This window comes from Myripristis murdjan, chromosome 4 (genome assembly GCF_902150065.1).
Source record: "Myripristis murdjan chromosome 4, fMyrMur1.1, whole genome shotgun sequence".
NCBI lineage: Eukaryota > Metazoa > Chordata > Actinopteri > Holocentriformes > Holocentridae > Myripristis > Myripristis murdjan.
This window is the reverse complement of record NC_043983.1, coordinates 4,787,319-4,813,632: the sequence shown is the minus strand read 5'-3', so window position 1 is coordinate 4,813,632 and position 26,314 is coordinate 4,787,319. Positions and strand designations below refer to the sequence as shown.

The 26,314-nt window shown below is 39.6% G+C and overlaps 1 protein-coding gene across 1 annotated transcript in view; it reads right to left on the bottom strand.

Annotated features, from left to right (window-relative positions):
• Nucleotides 1-26,314, bottom strand: part of LOC115357536 (E3 ubiquitin-protein ligase rnf213-alpha-like) — a 50,127-nt gene that overhangs the window by 17,064 nt on the left and 6,749 nt on the right. Inside the window, exons 8-32 of the mRNA XM_030049036.1 lie at nt 25,182-25,801; nt 24,565-24,724; nt 24,253-24,470; nt 23,705-23,842; nt 19,480-19,641; nt 18,016-19,300; nt 15,765-15,949; nt 15,456-15,611; nt 9,813-13,397; nt 8,637-8,764; nt 8,293-8,388; nt 8,053-8,171; nt 7,619-7,732; nt 7,448-7,497; nt 6,843-6,993; nt 6,583-6,718; nt 6,175-6,360; nt 5,604-5,728; nt 5,253-5,413; nt 3,870-4,073; nt 3,203-3,390; nt 2,369-2,489; nt 1,878-1,978; nt 1,611-1,790; nt 1,288-1,433 (exon numbers count right to left, since the gene is read on the bottom strand). Of these exons, the coding sequence (XP_029904896.1) occupies nt 1,288-1,433; nt 1,611-1,790; nt 1,878-1,978; nt 2,369-2,489; nt 3,203-3,390; nt 3,870-4,073; nt 5,253-5,413; nt 5,604-5,728; nt 6,175-6,360; nt 6,583-6,718; nt 6,843-6,993; nt 7,448-7,497; nt 7,619-7,732; nt 8,053-8,171; nt 8,293-8,388; nt 8,637-8,764; nt 9,813-13,397; nt 15,456-15,611; nt 15,765-15,949; nt 18,016-19,300; nt 19,480-19,641; nt 23,705-23,842; nt 24,253-24,470; nt 24,565-24,724; nt 25,182-25,801 (8,715 nt within the window). The remainder of the gene's footprint in view (nt 1-1,287; nt 1,434-1,610; nt 1,791-1,877; nt 1,979-2,368; nt 2,490-3,202; nt 3,391-3,869; nt 4,074-5,252; nt 5,414-5,603; nt 5,729-6,174; nt 6,361-6,582; nt 6,719-6,842; nt 6,994-7,447; nt 7,498-7,618; nt 7,733-8,052; nt 8,172-8,292; nt 8,389-8,636; nt 8,765-9,812; nt 13,398-15,455; nt 15,612-15,764; nt 15,950-18,015; nt 19,301-19,479; nt 19,642-23,704; nt 23,843-24,252; nt 24,471-24,564; nt 24,725-25,181; nt 25,802-26,314) is intronic.

Sequence of the window (26,314 nt, the reverse complement as noted above, 5' to 3'; positions counted from 1 at the left end):
CGCGTTACTACTCCAATCGTGTTTGAATAAAAAAGCCACCAGCCGCCATCAAGCGAGCGGGCCGTGGCACTGGTTGGCATCAGGTGGGCCGGCCGCGGCACCATGCTGCCCCTCACGTGACATGAAAAAATGCCGCCCCGGGCGGCTGCCCGCACTGCCCATGCCTAAAACCGCTACTGCCCGGTCGCTGCGATCGAGACTAAGGCCCAGTGTGGCCACCGGTGTGCCCCCCCATCACCCTCTTTTAACAAATCTCCAAGCTGATGCAATAACATCACTCAATTCCCCATTTTTACTTTAACTTTAATCTACCTCATTCATAAAAAGGGAAGGTTCCAACAGAATGTGCTACTTATTGACTCCTTTCATTTTTAACTGCACACATTTAGCTTTAATATTCCTCTCCTAAAGCATTTGTAGAGGAAATATCTGCTCTGCCCAATTCAACATAACTTGAAGTACAAGATAAGGCTGTCCCCTCTCCTCACTCTTATTTGCTCTCTCAGGGTTGAGATACAAAACATTATATATCTCTTTACAATGGTGTTTTAGTCATTTAGGAGATGTAGTTTGCTCACATCTGGACATTTTTAATAACTTTATTTCAATATCTAGATAGAAAATTTCAATCAGTCTAAATCAGCTTGTTGCAGTCAGTGGGTCATTTCCACATGCAATTAGTCCCACAGTTTAAATACATCTGGTGTAGCCTGGGCTCATTGGGCTCATTTATCTATTTTTCAGGTATCAGTTTTTCAGATACCCAGATATCAGTTATAAAGATGGATTTCCCAGAATAACATTTTACAGGTCAGTGATTCCTTTGCCTTCCCTACTGGTTATTGGGAGATTTTTTGATAAAATAATCTTTAACTTAATCTGGACACATTTTTAAAATTGGTTTTTCAGTGTCAAAATCTACAGAAGACATATCTGTCCCAAATGTTTAATGATTAAATTCTTCACATTTGATTTGGTTGAGTTTAAAATTTCTGAATTTGAAAAAGCAGTTTTAGGGTAAGTCCAGCAAGTGCATCACAACTACACTTAGTCATGATTGGCTACCACACTAAAAAAGTACTGAAATTCTGTCCTATCAAGCCAGTGTAAACTGAGAAGCCTCCACTCAGCAGGTTTTTGTCTTTTGAATTAGATGAGCTGCTGCTGACAGCCAGTCAGGATCAGCCAATCATCTGCTATTGGCTGATCTTTGGTGTCCAGTGATGTCACCATCTATTATGAAACTTATGAAATCCTACAGTTAGTCTTCTTGATAGTAGGTAGTACCTGTCTCAACCATGAGGTACGACAATAGGTGCCTGATGACGCCTCCTGTTGGTGGGATGTTATCCTTGAAGCACACAGTGGACACCAAATCTATGAAGAAAGCATTGCAGCGTCGACTGAATTCTGCATTTTTCTTGATGGAAGCCCTACAGTCACAAAAAAGAGAAAGTGGATCAATATGAAGTGTGTTAAACAAGGATATGATGTTTTTAATTTTGGTTTTTAATGCAAAGGCTGCTGCTCTGTAACTGAACCTGACCTGAGAGAAGAGAATTTCACTGTTGGGGGATCAGTGAAACATCACAAACAAAAATAACTCTCACCTGATATGTTCAGAAACTTCCGGGTTAAAGTCAGGTGGGATCTGTTGTCTGCACATGGGACAAGAAGTCTGTCCAGCATCAAGGCTTCGTCTGCTGCATGCTAAGCACCAGACATGCTGGCAGGGCAGCTGCACTGGATCCTGCGGTTCTCTCATGCACACTGCACACTGTAGTCCAAACCTGTACCAAGATGTGCACTGTATCAAATTCAATTACAGCTAAAATTGGTCCTTGATTATTATTATTTTGTTACAAAGAAGCCCTTACTTGCAAAGCTGTTCACTCGCCCCTTGCTTGCAAGACGTCAGCACTTTAATGACAGCTTGAAAAGCTCTCTCTGATTTTAGATCAGAGTTTCCCGCAAGAACCTTAGATGAAGGGCAAAAAATGTAGCTCATGATATAATGATGACTTTCACAGACTGTCAAGTGGCTGTGCTTTATGTGAAATATACTATAATACTACTATACCACTAAATATACTACTGATGAATGAACATAAAATTTACAGCACACCTAAAAAAAAAAAAACATGGGTTTGGTTTCTCCTAACTGCCGTAAGTAAATATGTAAGTATACACACACACACACATACACACACACACACACACACACACACCATGAAAATGAAATTCATTATCTCTCAATATTGTCAAAAAACCCCCCACTAAAATTCTCCACTGAAACTCATTAGAGTCTTCTGATATTCAAGTATTATCTGTCTAACCTAGTTTTAAAGTGCATTAGAAATCAACTCACTCTGCCAAGGACGCCAATGTTGTGAAGGAGCAGTGTCCTCAGCTGCTTCTCATCTCTGTCAAAACCCAGCAGCATGTGTTCCACAAACAGTGACAGGATGTAGATGCGCCTCCAGCCATTGCTACAAAATGACATTATCACAGATCAAATCACAGTCTGTTATTTGTCTAGAAATAGTTCCAAATTCACAAAGACTGAGGTGTGAGGGCAATTTGCAGGGACTATGTCTTGGGTCTTAGTTGTTTAGCCTAAAGTGTGGTTTTCATGTTAGTACTATTTACTAATTTCTGTAAATCCAAGTGTGGTGCCACAAGCAAATAACCCCTTCATCACAAATTGCCTGTGAATGGCTTGTTTGAACTTCAGGACTAATCCACTAAGGCTGCACTCTTATGCCCTTTATGTTTGAAGGGTTCTATGATCTGACCTGAGGTTTGAGGACAAAAACCCTGTTGCTGTTTTGATGTCTTGATCTGTCTTGATGAGTGGCAATGCCTGCATCTTGTAGCAATGACACTAGCCTTTCTTAACAGACAAAACTTCATCAAAATCTTTAAAAGGATCTTATTTGTGCAACAATAATTTGAAGGGGTTGCTATTACAAAAACTATAATGTGGATCAAGAAGTGAGATTTACATATGCATGACCATGTCAGAGCCAAAGAGGCTTTACTTTTTTGATCAACATATTCACTCACTGTGCTCTGATTTAGCCTTTTTGAAAATATGTAATAAGCCATAGTACAAGCTCTTCCGTGTGCAACTATTTAGTGAATCTGAGCCTAAGAATTTTCAAATCAACTTTCTTTTGCTATCAAAAACACCCCACTTTACCGAATATCATGTAGTCTTTCTTTGCATCGCTCTCCATAGAGTCTGGGATTATTTTGGGAGCAGATCAGTTCCATGGAGCCTTGAAGCTGCTTCACTGATTTCAACCAGTTCTGGCAACAGGCATCAGTGTCTAATGCAGGAGGCTCCATGCATTCAACACACGCCAGTGCTGCATGGACATCCAAAACCTAGAGAATTGTAGAGATGTCAGTTTTTATTTCCTCGCATTTTCACAGACATCATGTGAACACCATTTGGTGTGAAAACAAAATGTACTCAATGCACTCTTGAGGCAACATTTTAAAGGAACAATATAGTACAGAGTGTACAGAACAAGAACATTATAGTTCTCCATGCAGTTTTGTGTTAACCTGTTGAAGATAACAGCATGGCCATGAGATACGGGTTATAATTTGTCTTTGTTTTGGGTTTTTTGCCACAAGAGTGCCATATAACATCCTTCAAAATAATGGGATTGAGTGATGTTTCTTGAACTGTCACAATTAAGCACAAGAAAAGTATCAAAATAGGTTGCAGCTTTGCTTATGCTCAACCAAACAGGTAAACACTGAAGGAGTGTTTCTATCATTTTACTTTGGCAGAACATTCAATTTCCCTTCATACAAATTCTATCTCATTAGACAAAGATGTATATAAGAGTGTTTACCATCTCTGGACAGTCTCTAACATGTTGGTTCCTTTGCAAAGCAGGGGCAATTCGAGGGTGAAGGGAAATCATCCGCAAGAGGTTCTGTAGACGGCTGTGGTAGAGGTGGTAAGCTCTGTGGATGTGAGGGAGAGAGGGGCTTTCTTCTCTGTTTTTGCGTCTCTGTAGTTCATTCACACAGCTGGTCAGGGCGTCACACAAAAGCTGAGGACAACATGCAAATGTACAAACAGATTTACAATATTAGTTTTAAACATGGAATTTTACAAAAAAAAAAAAAAAAAAACCCTCTTAATTAAAGCTGCAGGCTGCAGTTAGCACTTTCTAACCACTAGAGGGTGTTGAGAGAGAAGAGAGGGACAGAGGAGGAACAAAGGGCCCTATCTTGCGCCAGAGTCCCTAAACCCATTATTTGGGGATTTAGCATTGCATAAGAGGCGTTACCCGCAAAAGTTGCTATCTTGCACACCTGCCTTTATCCCTAAAACACCTGCGCTACCCGTTATATTATGCATAGGAGTGGTTTGGGCATTACGCCAGTTAAACCAATCAGTGTGCCAGGTGCCATTGCCTTTAAGAGCAGGCTGCACTATCCTAAATCCGCAAACCGAAACCTGCGATGGAGAGAGGAAGGTCGCGATTTAGTACTATCTCTGCCATTTTCTCAGGGGTTCAACTGAGGCTAAAGCGAGGTGGCTTTTTATTCTGAAGGTGGAGCCGCATGTGCACGTCCACGTGTCCACGCATTGAACGCGCATTGAAGCCGCCTGGGCGCGCTCTTGTAAAAGCCCAAATGGGATAGCGGGTGGTCCTGAGCACCCGCTATCCACTTTCCCTAAAGTGTGTGCTCAAGATGGCAACTGTAGGGAAAGCACATGAACACGCCCACGGACACACCTCCAGGCGCAAATAACGGAGTCGGCATAATGGATAGCGGGTAGTGTGGGCGCAAAATACCGTTTAGGGATAGTGGAAGCTGTTAAATGCGTAATTCACGGGTAGAGGGTAGTGGCAACGGGTAGCGGGTGGCGCAAGATAGGGCCCTAAGTCTCAGGCCAATACAGATATTTAAAAGACGAAAACAGAAAAAAAACAACAGCCTGGCTATTAAACTGTATGGTGGAAGGAAGAAACACAGTGATGATTCACACATTGTAGACGGCAAGATGCTTTTTTGTCAACATTGGCTGCTTACTCGTTTTTTTTTTTTTTTGCAATGGTAATAGTCTAATTGATAATCTAACACAAGGGAAGCTTTGATACACTAAAATATTAATTATGAAGAAGTGACTTGTAAATTTAATCTGAAAGGTCAGGACAATGGTGGTATGGTTGCCTTTGATGGGTATAATATCTTAAAACAATTAAAACACTTGTGTGTACCTTTAATTCGTCATCTGTTGCCACTGTCATTTGCAAGGACACAAAGTCTTGCAGATACCTCTGGAAAAATTCTTTCTTCATTTGGTCGCTCACACCATGAGCCATGTAACTACCAAGTGGCAGATTCTTAAAGAGATCTTCAAAATGACCAAATGTTTGATCTGGAAAAAATAAAATAATAAAATAAATAAATTAATTAAACACATAAATAAATAAATAATTGTTTTGACAATGCCACAAATGTATTAAGAGTCATCTAAAAGACCTACAGGTTTCAGTTATACAGCTTGTAAATTTGCAAAACAATTCCAGCACAGAAATCATTCAAATACAGTCTTCCTCTTTTATTACTTTCATGTTTCAGAGTTTGCATCATGAACACATCCAGGAAGTCCTTGATCCACCAGCTGAATGGCATGACGCAGCGTAGGGTGTTGTCGGCTGTCACGCGACTTGGCACCACGAAGACCATGGAGCTATGAAAGAGGCAAGAGGGGAATATGAAATTTCTTTATTACAGTTTAATTTACCCTCTGGATTAATATGCAGTCACTTACATCTTGAGTCAAAACACAACCCATTCAAATCTCAGACATACATATTTTTGTTTTATTTTTTTGAAATATCAAGTATTTCAAAATGGGTGAACTATTCCTTTACGAGAACTACCAGTCAAAATAAAGGCTAAATAAATATAAGTGGCTGGTAAAATAATGGACTCTGTTACCATATCCTCTTTTTTTGATAATACATAGATATGAGATATGTGAAAAACATAATCACTCAAAAGCTTTATTTCAAACAGTATCGATGATATCTTAGAGGTCCTGCAAGTTTCAGATGCAAGGAAATGCAAATAAATTGCAACAACATTTTCAAACAGTTTGGGCTAGCTTGGTACCATAATCATGCAGTTACTCACTTGCTTTCCATTCTGATGTAAGGCACATCAAGCATCTCTTTGCAGGCAAATATCTGAAGCCACAGGTTCCTGACATCCTCCCCACTATTTATGAGGAGGTCCAGATTATGATTTCGGTCAATGACTGAGACCAAGTTAGCCAGGAGTGGTGTGACAACCGATTGGACTTTCCTCCATAGGGTGTGCCTGTGACAAGCATCCATACTTAATCAAACTAATCAAGCTTAATTCTTGTTTTAGTTTTGAGTGCATTTCACATTTTAGACTGAGGTAAATTACATCTTTTTTACGTTAAATGCTAAAATCCTTATTTTCCATGCATAAATCAAAGTTTAAAAAAATAATGCAAACAAAGCCAATACTTAAGGTCTCGACTGGGGGCACGTCTTAAGATATGATATGACTTACATGAATGTTCCCCCTTCTTGAAGTGCATTGATATTTGATGCCTCTCTGAGAACCCAGTTTTTTGGAAGGGAGATCATGGCCTCATAATCCACCAGCAGTGCGTGCAGGCGTTTCCTCACAGTGTTCACAAACACATCTTAAAAGATATTTTTTTCATTAAATATTAAAGTAAACTGTTCAATTTCTTGTACATATGTGTATATATAAAGATGACAAGGCCTGATATCTAAATGTGATCCCTGCACAGCTGAATTGCCAACCTTGTGTCTCACTCCTGTCTAGAAGCGTGAGCAGATTCTCGACTCTCCTGGTGCTGAGCTCTCCATCGGCTGCCACATCTCTGAGCATGCTCACTGCACTCTGCACACAGCTCCTTACGAGATCCATTGTGTCAAACATATCTGCCAAAATCTGAAAGCATCATAGTCTAATCACCACACTGATTAGACACTGAAACAAACTTATTTTCAAAACAAAACTAGAATAGTAGTTCTAGGTCCTTATTTTAAAACTTGGACATCATTTGGGAAAGAGTAAAACAGTGGGTTTTGGCAGGATCCAGTGCCCAGTTTGAAATGCCAACGAATCCAACCCTTTTGTGAGGTTGTGGCTCATCATCAATGCAGCCTTTCAGTGGGTTTATCTGTCTAAATTTTCATAAACAAAAATTGCATGAATTTGACGAGGACGGTTGGTGACAACAGTCTAATCGTTTTTCTACATAGGCCAAAGCAGAACACATTATCAGTAACTGGCTCATTTATTAATCAGTGAAATATATTTCCATTATATGGCCTGACCAGTGATGATTAGCTATCATCCAAGCCTCAGACATTTATGTATATGGGCGCTGAATTACACTTACAGTGGGCTCTCTATTTTGTAGCACACAGTTGGCGTCATCTGTCTCCATGCCTTGTAAAAAAAATAAAAGTATAAATCTGTGAGTTTTTTCAGCATGTTAAAACATAAAAACATACAGTTTATTTATTTATTTATTTGTGGTACATAGGCTAAACGATTTATGATGAATTACCCTCAGGTGGATCTGCAAAAAGCTGACTTATGCGCAAATTTTTCAAGGTGTGGACATCAGACACAAATTCCTTAGATCTTCTGAGATCATCTATGTGGACTGACCTCCAAGGACCTGATTAAAGACACAAAACACCAGATTCTTCATCTTGCGGCAGATTCAATTAAAAGGCTGTCTTTGCTGTGTTGGTATAAGCAGATTTAAAGTTTGGCTCATAAGACTGCTTATGGGGACTGCTATGTATTTAAACAGAAAAAAATGAAAATGATGCCCTATTTTATTCCTTCCTTGAAAAACAGACTGTTAATCCCAGTGGAACTACTTGGTTAAATCAGAATTAGAGCAATAAAATAAACCATTTTGCTGCAGTCAGCAGCCTAGCGTTCATGATGTGGTGTACATAATGTTCACCAATGACTATCAGCTGAACTCACCCCCTTGAAATCCAACGAAGGAAGTTCCACCTTCAACTCGAGGAAGTTTGGTGACAAAGTAGACAAATGTCTTTGTGCTGTCCATGGCCCATTTGTTTATTTCATTGATACATGAGTACCTGAGCAATCCAAGCATTGAGTGTCGGTGAAAGTAAAATTTGAACTTTAACAATCTTGTGACAAGACAAAAAAATTATAATCCAGAACAGGTACAGATGAGACAAAATGCCTATCACTTACTTTGCGGATGAAAGAATATTTCTGCTGTGATTGCCTTCATCATAGTCTGTTTGGATGATAAGCACTTTGTCTGCTTGAGTGGAGGCAAGAAATTCCCTGATATCAGGACAAAGACATAATGTTATCCACCATTTATACTATATAGATAATAATATAGATCTGAATAAATGTTAAGGTCTCTGCAAGGTGGCACTTAGAACCATACCTGTACAATATGGGTCATTATCAGTTTCATCATTTTACAAATAAAAGAGTCTGAATAAGTATATGGAAATGTCAAAACTTTATAATGAATAATAAAAAAGAAGATACATCAAAATGCTCTACACAGTCTATTTGCACACCTGATTTTCTTGAGGAAGGAGTACTCTGTGTCAAATTGATGCAGTGATAACAGCTTGATGTCAAATTTTGTCACATTCTGGAGCTGTTGAGTGTCCGCTGCAGTCAACAGCCTGGAAAAAGTTGTAACCTTCACAAAAAGCAAAATCAGAATTACAAACAAATTTTCTAGATTTCTGAGACAAGTCTGATAATTTCTTTTGACTCCAGAGAGCTTGCTGCATTCTACTGGAAGCTTTATGTAACATGACCTTGAAACTGGAATATCCACCGGATATTTGTTTTCATCTCAGTAACTTGAAAAGCAACCAAATAAAAACTCTCAATTCATAAATCTAGTTGATTACTGGAAGAGCAATTTACAACCACTTTTGTATTTAATGAAATGTATATGTTTTGTGTAAAATCAATTCAAATATTCATATAACAGTTTGTTCCTCTGTGAATTTGAAAGATGTTCCAATGGATGACATAATAGATGTAAGAAAAATATAATGAAATTAAAAAAAAAAAAAAAAAAAAAAAAAAAAAGTAATTTACATAAATCGGGGGGAGGACTTCAATGATGAGAATGAATTTCTGCAACCTCCAGTTCAGCTCAATATGCATTTCTATATAAGAAAAAAATGGTTGTAAACTGTTCTTGTCAAGTTATCACAAATATATTCAGATATTTTTTCCAGCGCCAGGTCCATGGCGAACACGGGATGACAAACTGTGCTTGCACATCCAACAAGTGTTTCCGTGACTGTTGCATTTTTTCTGATATCAGAGACATGGCTGCAGCCATCTATTACTGGACTTGGCTATTCAACTAGCAAGATGCACGATGCTTTCTATTCTCCCCTGCACCGAAAGGACTGAGCCCTAATTTCGTTGCATTATTATACGTATATGATTGTGCAATGACAATAAAAATCTATCTATCTATCTATATTTCTATCATTTTTTTTAATTTATAAGTTATTGAAGATGGATAAACAAATACCCACTTAATATCCAATGTGAAATTAACTTTACTGCGGTTTGCTCCAATTTAAATGTCACATCACCTATGTTTGTCAAATTGTTCACGAGAAGAAAAATACAGCAAACAAAGTGGACCCAACAATACAAGATAAAAATGTTTCTGGGTGGATTTTTCCTCTAAGATGTAATAATCTAGTAGAAAAACTTACCTCTGTAAAACAGAAGTCAGAACGTTCAGCCTGTTGTGTATCAGAGACAATGAAGTCACTCAGTGATCTGTGTCTGTCTCCTCTGACATATTCTTGTACCAAGTATTCTCTTTCATCATCGGGCAATCTGGAGTTATCCAAACGAACAACTGAGTCTGGAGTTGCACAATTCAGCAGAATGCCCTTAGCTTTGTCCAGAACGTTCTGTGCATCTACTGCATCATTCAGCTGCTCTGTTACTTGTAGGACCACAGAGGAGCATGTGTCTGAGTGGTAGCCAATGAAAACATCACTTGGCACATACTGTTTTGTCATGGAGTGTTGACTGCTTGAGGAGACAAAATCATGGACCCAAGTCTGCAGTAGTCTGACCATGTCCTTCTGCTCATCACAGAGGACAGTGTTGATGTCAACATAGTGTTTCTCCAATCTGTTAATCAAGGGAATCGGAAACTGCTTGTATACTACTTCTTTCTCTTCAATGACAATAAGCCTGAAGTTCTTGTGAACTCTGCACTTCACACGATGGGTTCCTAATCCAAGATCTACATACTTTTGACCCCCTAGTGTCACATAATATTGGTTGAGAGCATCATAGAGGCTTTCATACAGATTTTGGAGATTGAGAAGCACAACTGTCTGTCCTGTCTCCATGCAGACCTTGATGCGGTTGATGTTCCTGCAAATCTGAGTGTACTCCTGATCCTTGGGAAAACTTGATCCAAAGATGATCTCTGGGTGGATCTGGTCATTGAAAAACATCTGCTGGAGTATCTGGAGAGCTGCATAGTTTTTTGTGAGGATTAGCAGGTAACGACTTTCATGTGCTTGGCAATCTGGAGAGATACTCTGCTCTAACAAATCAAGAGCACTGATGCTACTGTTTGTGAAGTCTTCTGTCAGCTCTTTGCTGAATATGCTCATTACATCCACGTCATCCCTTCCACTAAAATTCCTCAGAACTGCTCCAGTGATTTGATCTGCAGTAGGGTTCTGCTTGGTGGCTTTGGTAATTGAAAAGACCATCTTCACAAGGCTGTAAAAATCCCGCAAACCAAAGAAACCTTTGCCTTCTGTGCATATTGTCATATATGCATTTGCAAAAGGCTTGAAGAAATGTTTGATCATTTCATGAATTTGGGCTTCAGACGAGCATATCCCTTTTGCACTTTTGATGAGCTCGTACTCGTTTGGATCTCCACGGGACACAAATATTCCACGATTCATTTTGGCAGGATCCAGTGCCCAGTTTGAAATGCCAACGAATCCAACCCTTTTGTGAGGTTGTGGCTCATCATCAATGCAGCCTTCTTCCAGCAGTGGGTGCAGGGTTTTCAGTGGCATTTTAGGAGAGTCTTCAGCTAATCCAATCTCATCAAGAACAACTACTGAAATGTACTCATCTAAGTTTTTACTCTCTTGAAACCGGGCACACTGTTTGAATGTGTTGATGATGCCTTCTGGAGTGGAGTGAGGGCTGCACTGGAAAGACACCAGATGAATCTGCTTCAGCCTCTTGAAAAGTTCAGAATGGGATGCAGAGCCCTGCATAGCATCTGCAACCAGTGTTTTTGACAGAGATTTGGAGCTTCCAGGTTTTCCAACAATAAACAAGGGAATTCTTAGCTCAATACAAATCACCATCATGAAGACATTTTCTTTCAAAGCCTCATTTCTGGCTATTGTCTCACCCATGGGCACGCCATCGAGGAGAAGGTCCTGAATGAGCTGGATTTCTTGTCGTATTCTCTGTGGGTTGTATTCACCACAAAGGATTTGGCTGAGAGCAGTCTGATATTGCCCTTTGGACTCCAAGCAGGATTGGTAGCACACTGCAGTGGCCATCAACAATGACCAAATAACTCTGTCACTGGCAGGTGAACTTAACTGCTCATTTTTCTTTTTTGACCTCCGAGACTGCTTCTGAAGAAATTGTCTCAATTCCTTCACAAATATGGGGTGATGTCCGTGGAACCATACAAACACCTGCATGCAACGCTCCACATCCCTGAGACTGACAAAGCTGCATTCATCTTTCCTTTCCCTCATGAATTTTTGAGATGAGGACAACACCTCTGTTATCTTTCTGGCATAACTCATGTCAATCAAGTTTGTGCCCAACTGTCTTTGCACTATTTGTTCAATATACATTTGTTCTGTTAAGTCATTGAGCTGGCCAAAGTCCCAAACCAGAGGAATCATGCTAGGAGGTAACATTTGGACCCGATACACCAGCTGGCGAAGAGGAATGGATCCAAGTCTGTCTTCAGTCTCTTCAGCCCTGACTCTATAGCCCAGTCCAGATGCCTCGAGTCTTTCAATCATCCTGTCTGTGTGCTTCCTGTATGGGTTGCATGCAGCAATAATTTGCAATCCTGTGTCAGAGTCAAGTTGTTGTCCCTGTACAGTATTGTCACAAATGATCTCCTTGATGCTGCTGATGGCTTCCGTAGTGTTTGCCTCATCAAAGAAAAGAGTAGTGTCAAATCCATGCTCCTCTTTGTTTGTCCCTGCTAGAATTTCTACTTCTTGCACTTTGGCATAAATCATCTCTGATGTAGTGCCTCCATGAACTTTGACCAATTTCATGTTTTCTGTAGGTGCTCCACACCTTCTCAACTCACACATGAACTTTATAAGTCTTGTCTTACCACATCCTGTCTCACCCATGATGATGACTGGGATGCCACACCTGAACCTCATATGGATCGCCATCATTTTGAGTATGTTATCAGTAGTGAGTTCATATGTTTCATCAGGATCTGTTGGCCACTTGATGCCAAGCACACTGCACAGATGCTCAATCTTATCAGCTCGAGAAAGTTGATCAAAGTTCATATTAAAAGGGACTCTCTGTAGTCTTAAGCCAGTGTACAGTTCTCGAGTCATTATGTTTTTCTTGATCACTTCTCTTGTTGAGGGATTTATTGCATCATATCCATTCTGGTTATTCCTCTCCAGATGAAACCCAATGAAAGTCATGGACATGTGATCATCATTGAAGAAGATGTATGGATGTGGTTCAGATTCCCACCTTTTTCTGATAAGGAATGGGGCCAGATCTCTTTCATTGAGCTGGCTGAGGTCTATTTGTTGCCTTCCAGAGCTTTGATCAGTAATGCAGAGTGATGGGGTGGCAAAGTCTTTGGACATCAAGATCATGAACTCAACCACAAAATTTTTGAACCCATCTAGAGTGTCTCCAACCAACTCATGTTTGCAGAAGACTGAATTCTCACAGTCTTGCAACTGAAGATTAAGGAACCAGACAAAGTTTCGCAACTCTGCCCAAGATGGATCAATTACGCCACAGTAGAGAAAGAGGATCTGAAGACATTCTGCATGACTTCCTTCAATGCCATGATAAGTGAAGTTGTCAAGATTGTCACCATTATGGAAACGTGTCAGGTACTGGTATGGTCTTTGATAGGCTTCACTCCGAAAACACTCATCATCCATGAGAGGGTCATCAGTATCCAGGTGTGGGTTGTCTTCCGTCCTCATTTCTAGTGCCAAAACCTCCTTTGGTGAACGACAAAACACCTTTGGAAAAACTTCAAAGAATGCAAAATTTTCCTTTCGTCCCTAAAAATAAAAATTACAAATTAGGATTGTTAGTAAAAATAAGTAAAATGAAATTACATATACTATATGTCCTCCCAGTTAGATTATTGCATTTCCCTGTATACTGGTATTAGCCTGTCATCCTTGTCCTACTTGCAATGGGCTCTATGCACAGTAGGCTCCTATATGTTTCTGGTCAAATCTGTAATTTCTGACACATATCAGAGCCACAACAGTGGAAGAGTCCCCACCCACCTGCACATTCAAACATTCAAGTCCGATGTCAGGTTCAGGTTGATTAAATAATCTGAGCCTGAACTGGGCTGAACCAGGCTAGACTTGATCACGTGATTAAGTCGAGCCTGGAGTAATTCACAGATGTGAAACACATCAAACATCAGATGAGGCTGGAGTGAGCAGGGATGTCTCCTTTTGTTAAATGCCTGTTGCCTGTTAAAAGCCATTTAACTTTTACTTTATTACATGGAAGGCCGATCAAAGTAAGAATTTAATTGTATGGTGTAACTGTTTGTTTTACTGTGAATATGACGATAAAACTCTAAGGGCCCTAGTTTCCCGGCGCAGCGGAGGGTGGCGCAGTGAGGCGAACCCCGCGCAGAGCTAGTTTCGACCGGCGAAACGGGAGAGGCGGACAATTTCCAAGTTTCGCAGACCGAAGTGCGCCGAGATGGGAGTGGCGGCGCAGCGGGGGGAGGTGCCGACAGATTTGGCTTGGCGCAGTGACAGTTTCGTGCCAAAAGGCTTCGCTGAAGTGCGCCAAAAGCTCGCCATCTGAAACCACGTCGACTTTCAGCGCAAGGCGCAGCAGAGCCGGCGCAGTGGAAGTTTGGCTGACTGGCGCACATCACCAAAACCTCACAATCAGCACAAACGGTGCCAATCTCCTTTGATCTGACATCAGTTGTGACGGGACAGTTGATATGGAGATATATGTATGTGCTGATTGTGATCGTAGCATTGAATAGTGTTTTTTTCGGTATTTATTGCATTGTTCATGTGTCTGACATTCCGGAAGCCTGTCTGTGAGGTTTTGGTGACGTGTCCGCACTGCTCGCTGGTCTCCGCTCCGCGCCTGTCTCCTGAGCTCCGCTCCGCCTGCGGAAATAGACCTCCATATCAGTTGTGTATACTTTCATTATGCCTTCACGCAGCGCATTTTAAAGGCAAGGACAGGGGCTCATTTGATTGGTTAAATGTGAATCGGCTGTGTCAAACCCACTCCACGCCTTCTCTCCTCCCCTCCGCCGGTAGGAGGGACGGCAGAGTACTTGCGCCACCGAGAACGGCGAGCCAAACTTGGAAAATCCGCCTGGCCACACCCAGTTGGCGAAGCGCATCTGCGCTACGCCCCCGCCTCGCTAGGTCTGCAAAACTAGAGCCCTATCTCTAATTCACTTTTCCCGCCCTATATGTAAATAACACATCATTTCAGAGAGTATTGTGATTGTCATACACAAAGTAAAACAGGTGGTGACCCCCTACAATGAAATTCTTACTTTACTTGTCCTTCCTCCACACAAAATGAAAAATAAAAATAAAAATGAAATGGCATTTAACAAGCAGAGGAAATTTAACAACTTGCTCACTCCAGTCTCTCTAGCCTCTGGACTATGGAGCCTCGGTTGAATCTTTCTAATTCCAACAAAAAATTTCACTTTTTTTTTCCACCTGGACCTCTTGATTTTTCTGGTTGATTTGTGTTTTATGCTTTCTGCAATTACAGTTTGCATTAATCAACTTCAGCTGTTTTTAAATTTTACCATAATAGAAAGTAGTACTACTGGTAGTAATACAACCACCACCACCACCACCACCAACAACAACAACAACAATAACGAGCACCATTTACTAAACCAAATTAACTAAAATAACTAAATTACTTCAGTGTCATTAATCGTTTAGGAAAAGGGAAGCTGGAATGCCAATCACATCTGAGCACATATCTCTTTCATTCCTCTCTGTATTTTTTCGACTTTCCCTATCATAGAAGGGATTATTCTGGGTGCACAGAATGACTTGGAATGATATGCAAAGATGTATGAGGTAAATATAGCTTACACATCTGGTGGCATATTTGGGCTGTTCTTGCATGGAGTCTAGTAACTCGATGATGTACAAGTGTTTGTGAGTACACTGCCACATCAGGCCATCAGAGTCCATCAGGTTTCGCAGGAAGAACAGCTTGAATAGAAACTCATTCAAGCCCTTCCGCACCTGGAAAACATAATTTATACAGTTAAAAATGTTGATATTTTAAAGCTAGTATTCAAAACAATTTTTTGCATAAATATAGCAATCATTCTCTGAGAAATACAGTGCTGTTTCTGGCATCCAATTCACTATCAAGGTTATATAAGGACTTCTTACCGAGGATGTGACATCAAAGTGGAAGACCTTGTGATCTTTGTCTCTTGGTGTGTCATACAAAGACTGGAGAATCTTGTGGTCATCAACCTCAGCTTCAGTTAGTCGTATGCACTTCTTAAGTGCAGTTCCATCTTGAACACTTCCCTCCAGCTTTTCATACAATCTTCTTATATACAAAGACTTGCCTGTGATAGTGGGAATAATCATATATAATTTGTTCATTCATTTTAATTAATTTTGAACCTAGCCAATCTTCATAATAGCAAAATCCAGGAAAATGGTCCAGGAATTATTCTTTAAAGGACCATTCAAACTTTGTATGTTTTGCTGCATTTTCTACAATTTGTGTATACTCGACATTGCCAACCATTTTCCAAAGCATATCATAATGTTGTCGTTTGATTGCACTTGTTTCTTATTTTTCAAGCAGTCTTTGATATCCATTCTTTTCTGTATGCTGTGAAAATTACTTGCCATTTGAGATGGTTAATCCGGCTCTGTGAACATCCCACTGGGGTTTATTTTTGTCGAAGTTACATTTCATTACATAATATGTTGTGAAGTGTCTTAATGATTTGCTTGTGTGTCGATCTGTTTGTGTGTGATTTGATGCCTTGGAGAGGACAAAGACAAATTTCCACTAAGGTGGACAATAAAGTCAATCTAATCTAATCTAATAAATAAGTTTAATGTTGCACTAATATGAGAAGTCTTTAGCTACATTCACATGCTCCAACATCCATCCAGAGCCAGATCCAGGTTGGGTGCGTTTAAAAAAACACAGATATTTTGGCGTGAATTTCAGACATTTGGCGCCAACATCTGTTTATCTTTGGTTTTAGATGGATTACAGAAATAAATTACTCCTGTTGGGAAGCTTTTATTGCTCTTACAGTACCATAATGAGTTGTTATCAACTCAAGTAACCCTGCACTCAGTGAAAACTGAACAGATTATTAGGACTATAGATTATAGGACTATAGATTTAAGGTACGTGTACTGCCTGCCTTGTTTTTGAACAACAAAACAGAGAGAAACTGGCTACGTGTTTGAAAATGTAAAATGGAATGGTAAGTTTTAGAAAATGGGTGGTAGCATTATAAGGTATAGAGGAGTGCAGTGCAGAAAATGGGCTAAACCACATAGCTCACAATAAAATGCATCGAAAGCAAGTTTAAAAACTGATTAACTGTTGAAATAATTAATGCTTGGTCTGGGTGAATAGATGCCAAAATGAAGGGCAGTTATTATTTTCTGGGAGAAGAACAGAGAAGTTCGAATAGCATATCGGAGATAACCACTATAAAGCTTGTTACCCATGATTAGGAAAATATTCTAAAATTCTGAGCTGTCTGAAGGCTAAACAAGCAGGTCATCCCTCCTGGGGCCGGATTCTCTAAAAACTTCTTACTAATAATCTTAAGACGTTTCGTAGGAGGAAAAAATCAGAAGTTCATAAGAATGTTCTCAAGTGCTATTCCCCATTATTTTCTTAAGAACTAGACATTATCTTGCGAACTTCTTGATTTTTTCCACTTGCGGACTTCACAACTATCTACCTTTATATAAACAAACAGCCTCGCGTTCACAAGCACACTTAAGCGGTGGTGATTGGTGGCTAAACAAAATGTCCTCATATAGACTCAGAAACAATAGCCTATATGTGGCTATATATGTGGCTAATACTGGCTTAGATATTAGGCTGAATTACAGTTTAGATAACGATTATCTCTGTGTTAATTTATACAATGTAAAATTATTAAGGTATTACTACATTAATCTATGTTATATAATCAAATTTGGCTCTAAATTAATCAAAGATGTTTGAAAAATAGCTTACCTTCACACAGCATGTGGTTAATTAGGACGACCTTTACCTGTCTTAAAGTTACGATACTATTCAAGAAAAATAGTAAGATAATTTATTTCAAGAATCCCATTTATTCTTAAGAAAAAGCATAAGAATAAAGTTGCGAGCATTCTTAAGATCTTTTGTTTGGGTTCTTAAGATATTTTTGTTGGTGAATTCAAAAATATCTTAAGATTCTTCTTAAACCCAAATATAAGAAAAAAAGTGGAACTTAAGAGGAAATTTAATCGTAAGAACCTTTAGAGAATCCGGCCCCTCGTCCTCATTCTTTAGGTTTTCTGTTTAACAATAGAAAATCTTATTTTCCTTTTTGTTGGAAATCTATCTGGATACTTCCCTTCCTTCAAATTGGCACACAGAGTGTGCAAAACTGTGACTCACCAACTCCTGCTCGTCTGGAGTAAACAATCCCAACAGACTGTCCATCCTTGAACACAGATGCAGCACTGTTGGAATCTGAAGGGACAGAGTAATGTCTGGACAAGTACTTCTGGATCCTGTCCAAAGGCTCTTGTGGCACAAAGTCTCTTTTGAATTGACTAAATGCAGTGGGAATGTAAGTGTGCTCTCTGTCAGAGCTGCAGTAAATCACTAGCATGTAATTGTCTTTGCACTGCGAACTTAGCTTCTGAAAACACCTCTCCATTGCACAGCTAACATCATAGCTTAGCTGGTCTGCCCTCAGTATGGTGTAAATCTTCTGGCCCACGTAACCGGATGTGAGGCATCTCCTCAGGAAAAGCTCTACTTGCTCATAGGGTGTTGTGGGGTCACACAGGAGAACTTCATCATAGCTGGGCAATGGTTCATAATCACTGCTCATGTACAAGCAGATACTTGACTCCAAAATCTGATCATTTGGGCAGATTACAAGGTTAGGCTGACTAGGCAGGAGGCCTTTGGGGAGTTTTCTTCTGACTGAATTATCTCTTGTCTCTGAGAGCTCTGGTTCCTCCCATTCATTTTCGTTTTCTGTGATGGTCATCTTTTCTAACAGACCTCCTAAACTCCTTATATCCAAAAAGTCATGGAAAACAATTTCAACATTTGTCATGTAGCCATCCCACAACTCTTCCAGTTCTCTTAACCCAACAGCTTGGTCTATGTTGTCAGATAGATCCTCAGTTGTGGCTTGGCTCTCCAAAGCTAAAGACACATCATCCCTCTCTTTCTGGCAATGAAAGAGACTTTGAAATTGGATGGCTTCATTTGCCCTACTGTCAGTTTTAAACTGGTTGCAAAATGTTGTCCATGTCCTCCAGACATCGGATGCTGTGCAGTTTGGTTTGATGACAGAGAGCATCATCAAGGCTTTGTCCTCTATTTCTGCATCCACATTTGTTGGAGTCAAAACACTGCACAGGTAAAATATCTGTTCTGCTGTGAAGTAGTTAAGGTAGTAGTGTTCAGATCTCTGTTTGTCCATGAAGTTTAGCCAATCCTCAAGAAACAGTTCCATCTTCTTGGACAACAATGGAAATTGCTCAACTAGTTTTCCACATACTTCAAGCTGATGGTGAGTCTTGCAAAACTTGAATTCCATAGAAATACAAGGGTCACTCTGGGTTTTGCAATAAATCCTGGCTTCCCAACACCTGAAGAGTGGGTTCCCTGCAGCATGAAGGTCTACAAATGCCGTGGCAAGTCTTTGGACATTGTCAAAAACCTGAAGGTGAAAACAAGGGAGATTACAAAGAAAAATTGCAGCAAATCCAAATTACTAAAATATTTATGCTATTTCACTGATTTCTATTTCATTCATTCATGAGAATCACAAGACTTTAAAAAATAAAAAAATAAATGTCACAGTAAATTTTTTTTAAAGATATAAACAATTTACAATACCTCAACAAAACAGTCTACTTCACTCTGATTTTGCTCCCCTCTTCCTGACATAAGCATGAGCTTATTTTGCAACTCTCTCAGGTCTTCTAATTCATAGGTGCGCATCATGCTTTTGTCACGTCCTTCCTGGATTTGCAGCGTCAGGGAAGTCTCTAAAGTGAGCTATTGAAGAAAATGATGACATATGGAGCACATGAGTATGGTTTATTTGACGTCCTTTGTTGACCACAATTGTCCCCAAGTGTAAACATGCATATTTTGAAAAAAGTCCATATAACATGATTTGTTCATATAATATGATGTTAATTCTTTTAAAAAAAAAGAATTAACATCTCGTTGAAAGTTGCCCAATCCCAATGCATTTTTTCCTGATGCCACTTAAATCCCATCCCATTTACCCTTGAACCCATTACAATCTGAACTAATCCATGTTTGTAATTATAGAACATCTACTCAAACGAGTTATGTGAGATAGAGGAAACCAAGGAAAAGTGAGCAGAAAGTGAGAGACAGACAGACCGTGAGAGGACTGCAGTCTGACTACAACATACATAAAACTTTGTGACACCAGTATTTTTTATATTTTGTAACTTTCACTGGGCAACTTATTAGACTTGCCCTGCCTTTTCTTTTCCTGTCAGATCAGAGTTTATGAACAGTTTGCTGTAATTGTTCAAGAGAAGACAAGTACAGTAACACTGACTGTAGCCCCATTGATTACATTATACACTCTTCCATCGCCTCAAGTTTATATTCCCTTCCTTATCCCGACAACACAATGGTATAGTACGGTGACCGAGAACCACCATCACTGCAAATAAAAAAAAAAAAACACTGCAAACAACAAAAAATGCTGCAAATAAAAAAAACGTTGCAAATAAAAAAGGAAAACGCTGCGTTGCAAATAAAAAAAAACAACAACGATGCAAACAAAAAAGCCAAAACGGATTTTTCATGGCAGATTTTTTTATATTTGTTATATTTAAGCAATAAGCCCCGAAAAGCCGTGGGTTACAGTGATTTTACAACGGCTGAGGGGCGTTCTAAAATGTAAAATCGCCATTGTAAAATCACTGTAACTCACGGCTTCAAGGGGCTTATTGCTTTTATAAAACGGTTACCCTACATATAGCCCATAAAATAAACACACATGAAAAAAATCAATAATTTATTGGTAATAATGCAAGAATAAAATCCAATTCAACATTAACAAGCCCAAATAGCCTGATGTGACATAATGATGGCGCTAGATGATAAAGCAATCTTAGCGTCTGTGTTGCTTGGCAACCATTCTGTCCACTCTATCTCGCTTGGTGGAAGAATGAATAGTTCTCAGTTTTATTGTTGCATTATTACCAATAAATTATTGATTTTTTTCATGTGTGTTTATTTTATGGGCTATATGTAGGGTAACCGTTTTATAAAAGCAATAAGCCCCTTGAAGCCGTGAGTTACAGTGATTTTACAATGGCGATTTTACATTTTAGAACGCCCCTCAGCCGTTGTAAAATCACTGTAACCCACGGCTTTTCGGGGCTTATTGCTTAAATATAACAAATATAAAAAATCTGCCATGAAAAATCTGTTTTAGCTTTTTTGTTTGCATCGTTGCTTTTTTTTAAATTTCAATGCAGCGTTTTCCTTTTTTATTTGCAGCGATCATTGCTTTTTTTTATTTGCAACTCAGCGTTTTTCTTTTTTATTTGCAGTGTTTTTTTTTATTTGCAGCGATCGTTACTTTTTTTATTTGCAATGCAGCATTTTTCTTTTTTATTTGCAGTGTTTTTTTGTTGTTTGCATAGTTTTTTTTTTTTATTTGCAGCGATGGCGGTTCTCGGCCACCATATGGCCCTTTTCCATTAGTATCTACTCGGCTCGACTCGGCTCGACTCTACTCGCCTCGACACGGTTTAGGTGGTTTTCCATTACAGTTGAGTCGCACCTCGCCGTGGGTGGAGTCGTTAGCAAGGCGGCGCACCGTCCAGCTGCCTCTGGATTCTTTGGGCCGCCACCAAGCTCAGAAAAGTCTCCACGTCTTTATTTGACCGCGGTACCGGTTTGCTTACCATTTTCCGACTTTGACAACTTCACTGACAATCAATGCGCACGGCCGCTGTTGCCGTTTTTTTTTTTTTTTTAAATGTCGGGTTTTGTTTTCGTGCAGGAGTCGCTCTCGTCATTCCCTGTCCAATCAGTTGCCTGCACGGCGTTAACGTCACATTTTCAGCTCGACTCAGCTCGACTCAGCTCGCTTGGAACCCCGGCTGAGTAGGTGCTAAAATGGGACCTGCTAGCAGGTACTACGACCTAATGGAAAAGCTCTTAAACCGAGTAGAGTCGAGCCGAGTCGAGCTGAGTCGAGCTGAGTAGGTACTAGTGGAAAAGGGGCAATAGTATAGTCCTCCTGTCCTCCAGTTTATATAAACCTGAAGATGTAAACAATCTCTCACTTGTGTTGTTGAAATAGTCCGCACAACGGCTGCGCTCTGCGAGCAAAATCATTAATGGATTGGGGATCTAAGACTAATATAGAAATTCTTGCCTTTGTCTTAACATTAACCTTAAAAGACCATCCCAGTGATTTTGAATGTTGGGTCAGTTTACTAATCCATTCTGCACATCAGGCAGGTGTACAAAAGATTTAAAAACATATAGGGCCCTATCTTGCGCCAGACTCCCTAAACCCGCTATTTGCGGATTTAGGATTTAGGAAGAGGCGTTCCCCCGTAAAAGTTGCTATCTTGTGCACCTCCCGCTATCCGCAAAACACCTCCGCTACCCGCTATATTATGCATAGGTGTGTTTTGGGCGTTACGCCAGTTAAACCAATCAGTGTGCCAGGTGCCATTGCCTTTAAGGGCAGGATGCGCTATCCTAAATCCTAAATCCTAAACCCGCGATGGAGAGAGGGAGGTAGATTTTCTCAGGGCTTCTACTGAGGCTAAAGCAAGTTGGCTTTATATACATATTATATATTATATTATAGGCGAGTTAATTCGGGAGGTGGAGCCACATGTGTCCAAGTGGACGTGTCACAAGGTTGTACTGATTGAGTAAAATCCCCGGGTCACACCACACACACACAAGAGGCAGAGGTGGAGCTATGTGTAAACTAATTTATTGACAAGGTAGATTGGGCAAATAAAATATTAAAAATAAAAATATAGCACAGCTGCTGGCTTATGATAAAACAATAAAACATGCTGGCGTAAGTGTCCAATTAAAACAGTCTTTCCTCTAAACAGTCTATATGAGTAATATACTCAGTCCATTCTGGCGGCGTCCCGGTATCAGTCCGACCGTGTGCGTGGCGAGGCTCCGTCGGGGCGCGCATTGGAGCCGCCTGGGCGCGCTCTCGTAACAGCCCAAACTTTAGGGATAGCGGATAGCGGGTGGTCCTGACCACTCGCTATCCGCTTTCCCTAAAGTGTGTGCGCAAGATAGCAACTTTAGGGATAGCGCATGAAACACGCCCACGACGCACCTCCAGGCACAAATGATGCAGTCGGCATAACGGATAGCGGGTAGCGGGTGGCGCAAGATACCGTTTAGGGATAGTGGAAGTTCCTAAATCCGCAATTTGCGGGTAGCGGGTCGTGGCAGCGGATAGCGGGTGGCACAAGATAGGGCCCATAATACCTTGGTTTTCACATATGAATTTGTGGTTGAAAAACCCAACTTAAAATGCTCTGCTTCTGCTGCTAACAAAATCATCACATCTCATAAACCACACAACTAATTATTGGCTGTGTAAAGCAAACATTTACTTGGAGACTATTTTCCAGTGGAGAGGCTGTTTCACTATACCCAATTTCAAGTCATCAAAAAAAACAAAACAAAACAAAACAAAACAAAACAAAACAAAACAAAACAAAAAAAAACAAACAAAAAAAACAACAGTGCTGCTGCTGTTACGAATACTAATGTGGACAACTTTATTATGGTGATGGAATACTGGTGTGAAGAAAGTTTAAAGTCTATGAACATTCATTTTAATATTGTAGGTAAATAAATGGAAACCACTCGCTGCATAAAAGAGAGGAAAAATAATATCCGATTTAAAGACTGTTTGTTTTGGGAAAAAGATGATCAGAAACATTAATTATAATAATACACATTTTGCAGTTATTGCGATAAACATATTAAATTACTGGTATGGTCCTTTAATATGTCCACACAGCAGCCAGTGTGTCTGAATTGTGAAGAAGTGTCACATTTAAGATACCTTTTTCTGGTTTTGTGCCTTGATGATGTAAACTCCACTTTTGTTGATCGATGTAGCCAGGGACAGAGATGAAAGTTCAACAGATCCATGGCTTTCCTTGACAGTCTTCAACCACTCCAGATGGCGTGCTGTATCTCGCTGTAATGAAGGACCAAACATAAAGAATCTCTGAATGCATACTCAAACTGGAAAGGTAAAAGTTGCTTAATATAGGCGAAGTAAATGACCATCTAACTTTTATCATTTTAAAATAGCCAGCAGCAGCAATGTTCCATGTTATGCAAAATGTTGGATGTGTTGAAATTAAATGTTAGGGCTTTTTTCATGCAGGGAAAACTAAGATGCCAGCTGCAATCGGAGGATACTACTTTTCATGATAAGATCAGGTGTAAAATATCGATTTAAAAAACACTGCTATATTAGTAAACAATGATGCAACAATTAACTGTTGAATTAACTGTTGTTGATGTGAATTTCCCAGTCTGGGATCAATAAAGTATAACTATCTATCTATCTATCTAACTGTAACATTAAAGACAGAATCTAACCAGCTTCTTTGGTATGTTCCGGTCATTTTCAAGTGCTTTCCACAGTTTTGACAGTGATGTCTTGAAGGCTTGGAAGTCAGAGTTAGGCTCTAGTCCATAAAGCATGGAAGAGTAACCAAGGACAGCATCATGGAAACAGGCCACTCGATCCACATCCAGGTCGTTTTCTCCAGCATAGATGGATGCCAAGTCCACAAACACTTTTAGCTCATTGATATCTAAAGAACAAGGACAGCATTTCATTATTCATTGCTTATTTACACTGGCAGATATTAATGTCTGTGCATATCTAGGTAACCAAATTATATTTACCTTCAAGTGCTTCTTTAACCCACAGGACAAAGTTTTTCCATTGTCTGAGTTCCTGAAGACATTCTCTGCGATCATCTGTTATGTCTTTGAGAATAGTTGTGGTCTCCATCAAGGTGTCATCAATGTAATTTAGGCTTTTTTTTCTGAAATCAGCATCATCCTAAAAATAATGGTATAAATTGCACAGCGTATGATTGATGATTTCAGTTCGGAAACATTTGTAATAATAATAATAAAAAAAAAATACAAATACATAGAACTGAGAGTGGATATACTTTCATAGATAAATAAATTCCATTTTCAATTTATCCTTCAATATAGTGCAGTACAAAAACAAACAAGGACTTCAACAAATAAATCATCAATTAGAGAGCAGACTGCCATTTGCTTGTCAACCACAACATTTGAAAAATCAATCTGCCACAACCCAACACAGCAAAACATTCTATGTATCCACCAAAAGCTGTGTTTTATTAATGAATCACAGCAATATGAGCAATTCTGCCTCCAGCAGCTTAGCGGAGGGGCTTGGCTTCATTTGGCAAGACCTTTTCTGGTGACATTACTGTTATTTATGACTGAGCATTTGTTTGGAGTTTTTCCACAACTTAACTCACCATTTTTGACAAGTTCTGCAGTATTTCAAAGTTTCCTTCTGGACATATTGTCTCACTGATATCCATAATGATCCCAGCAGATTCCACTGCAAGATGAAGGTCCTGGTACTGTTCAATCTGTTGAATCCTCCTTCTGATCCATTTTCTGTTATCAGATCCATTGATTCTGCACATGATCTCTAAATCTTTCTCCATGTCATCATAGCTTCCTTTGTAGACTTCAGTGATGCTGTCAACTTCCTCCAGTGACAGATCCCCACTCTTTAGACCTTCATAGATCCCTTTGTATTTCTCGTAGCAGTTCTGGAATATTTTGCTGTAGATCAGATCTACAGTATAGATTTCTTCATTACCATCAAGCTGTTCTGGGTCTTCTGGGTCTCCTTGGTCTCTTGACAGCTCCTCCACTTGGTTTGCCCAGCACATTTTAAAGATCAAACTTTCCTTAATAGAATGTAATTCAGATGCCATCTGTCGTGTGTTGTCACTAAGGTCAAAGTACGTGACTATCCCAGTTACAGCAGAAATCTCTCTGTCAAGTCTGTGAACCTCCATAAATTCATCCAAGTTCATCACCTCAGTGTTCTGTTTAATTGTTTTGTCCAAGCCCTTGAAGTCAACTGTGGATCAAAAGGACATAAATACAATGAGTTGCACCTGTATAAATCCAACAACAGGGTGATATGGCCTAATCCTAGAGTACAATTACTTTCAGATCTACCACAAATTCTTTGTGATGTTTGGAGTTTGACTTCATTTCATGGATGCAGGCAAAACATCACAGCAAGTACTTTTGTAAAAAATTTGACCTGTAATTACAAAAGAATCTACATGAATGGCAGAAAAATTACACTATTTCAGTCTTTCTGTCTTGAATCAATGGAAAAACTATTGCAGATGATCACTTGGATTAACATGGAACTTGGAAAATTTCATTGACCAAAATGGGGTGCAGATGTTTAAATGACAGGGAATATCAGATGTTAAAAACATACTAGATACCATTGTAACTGGTATTTTGGGAGATTCTACTTAAATACTCAAATGCCCAAAAGTAAGCATGATAATGAAGTCAGTATTTTTCGGTGCACTCTTCTGACAGTGTACTTTGCTTGCCTTTCTCATTTTTGTTT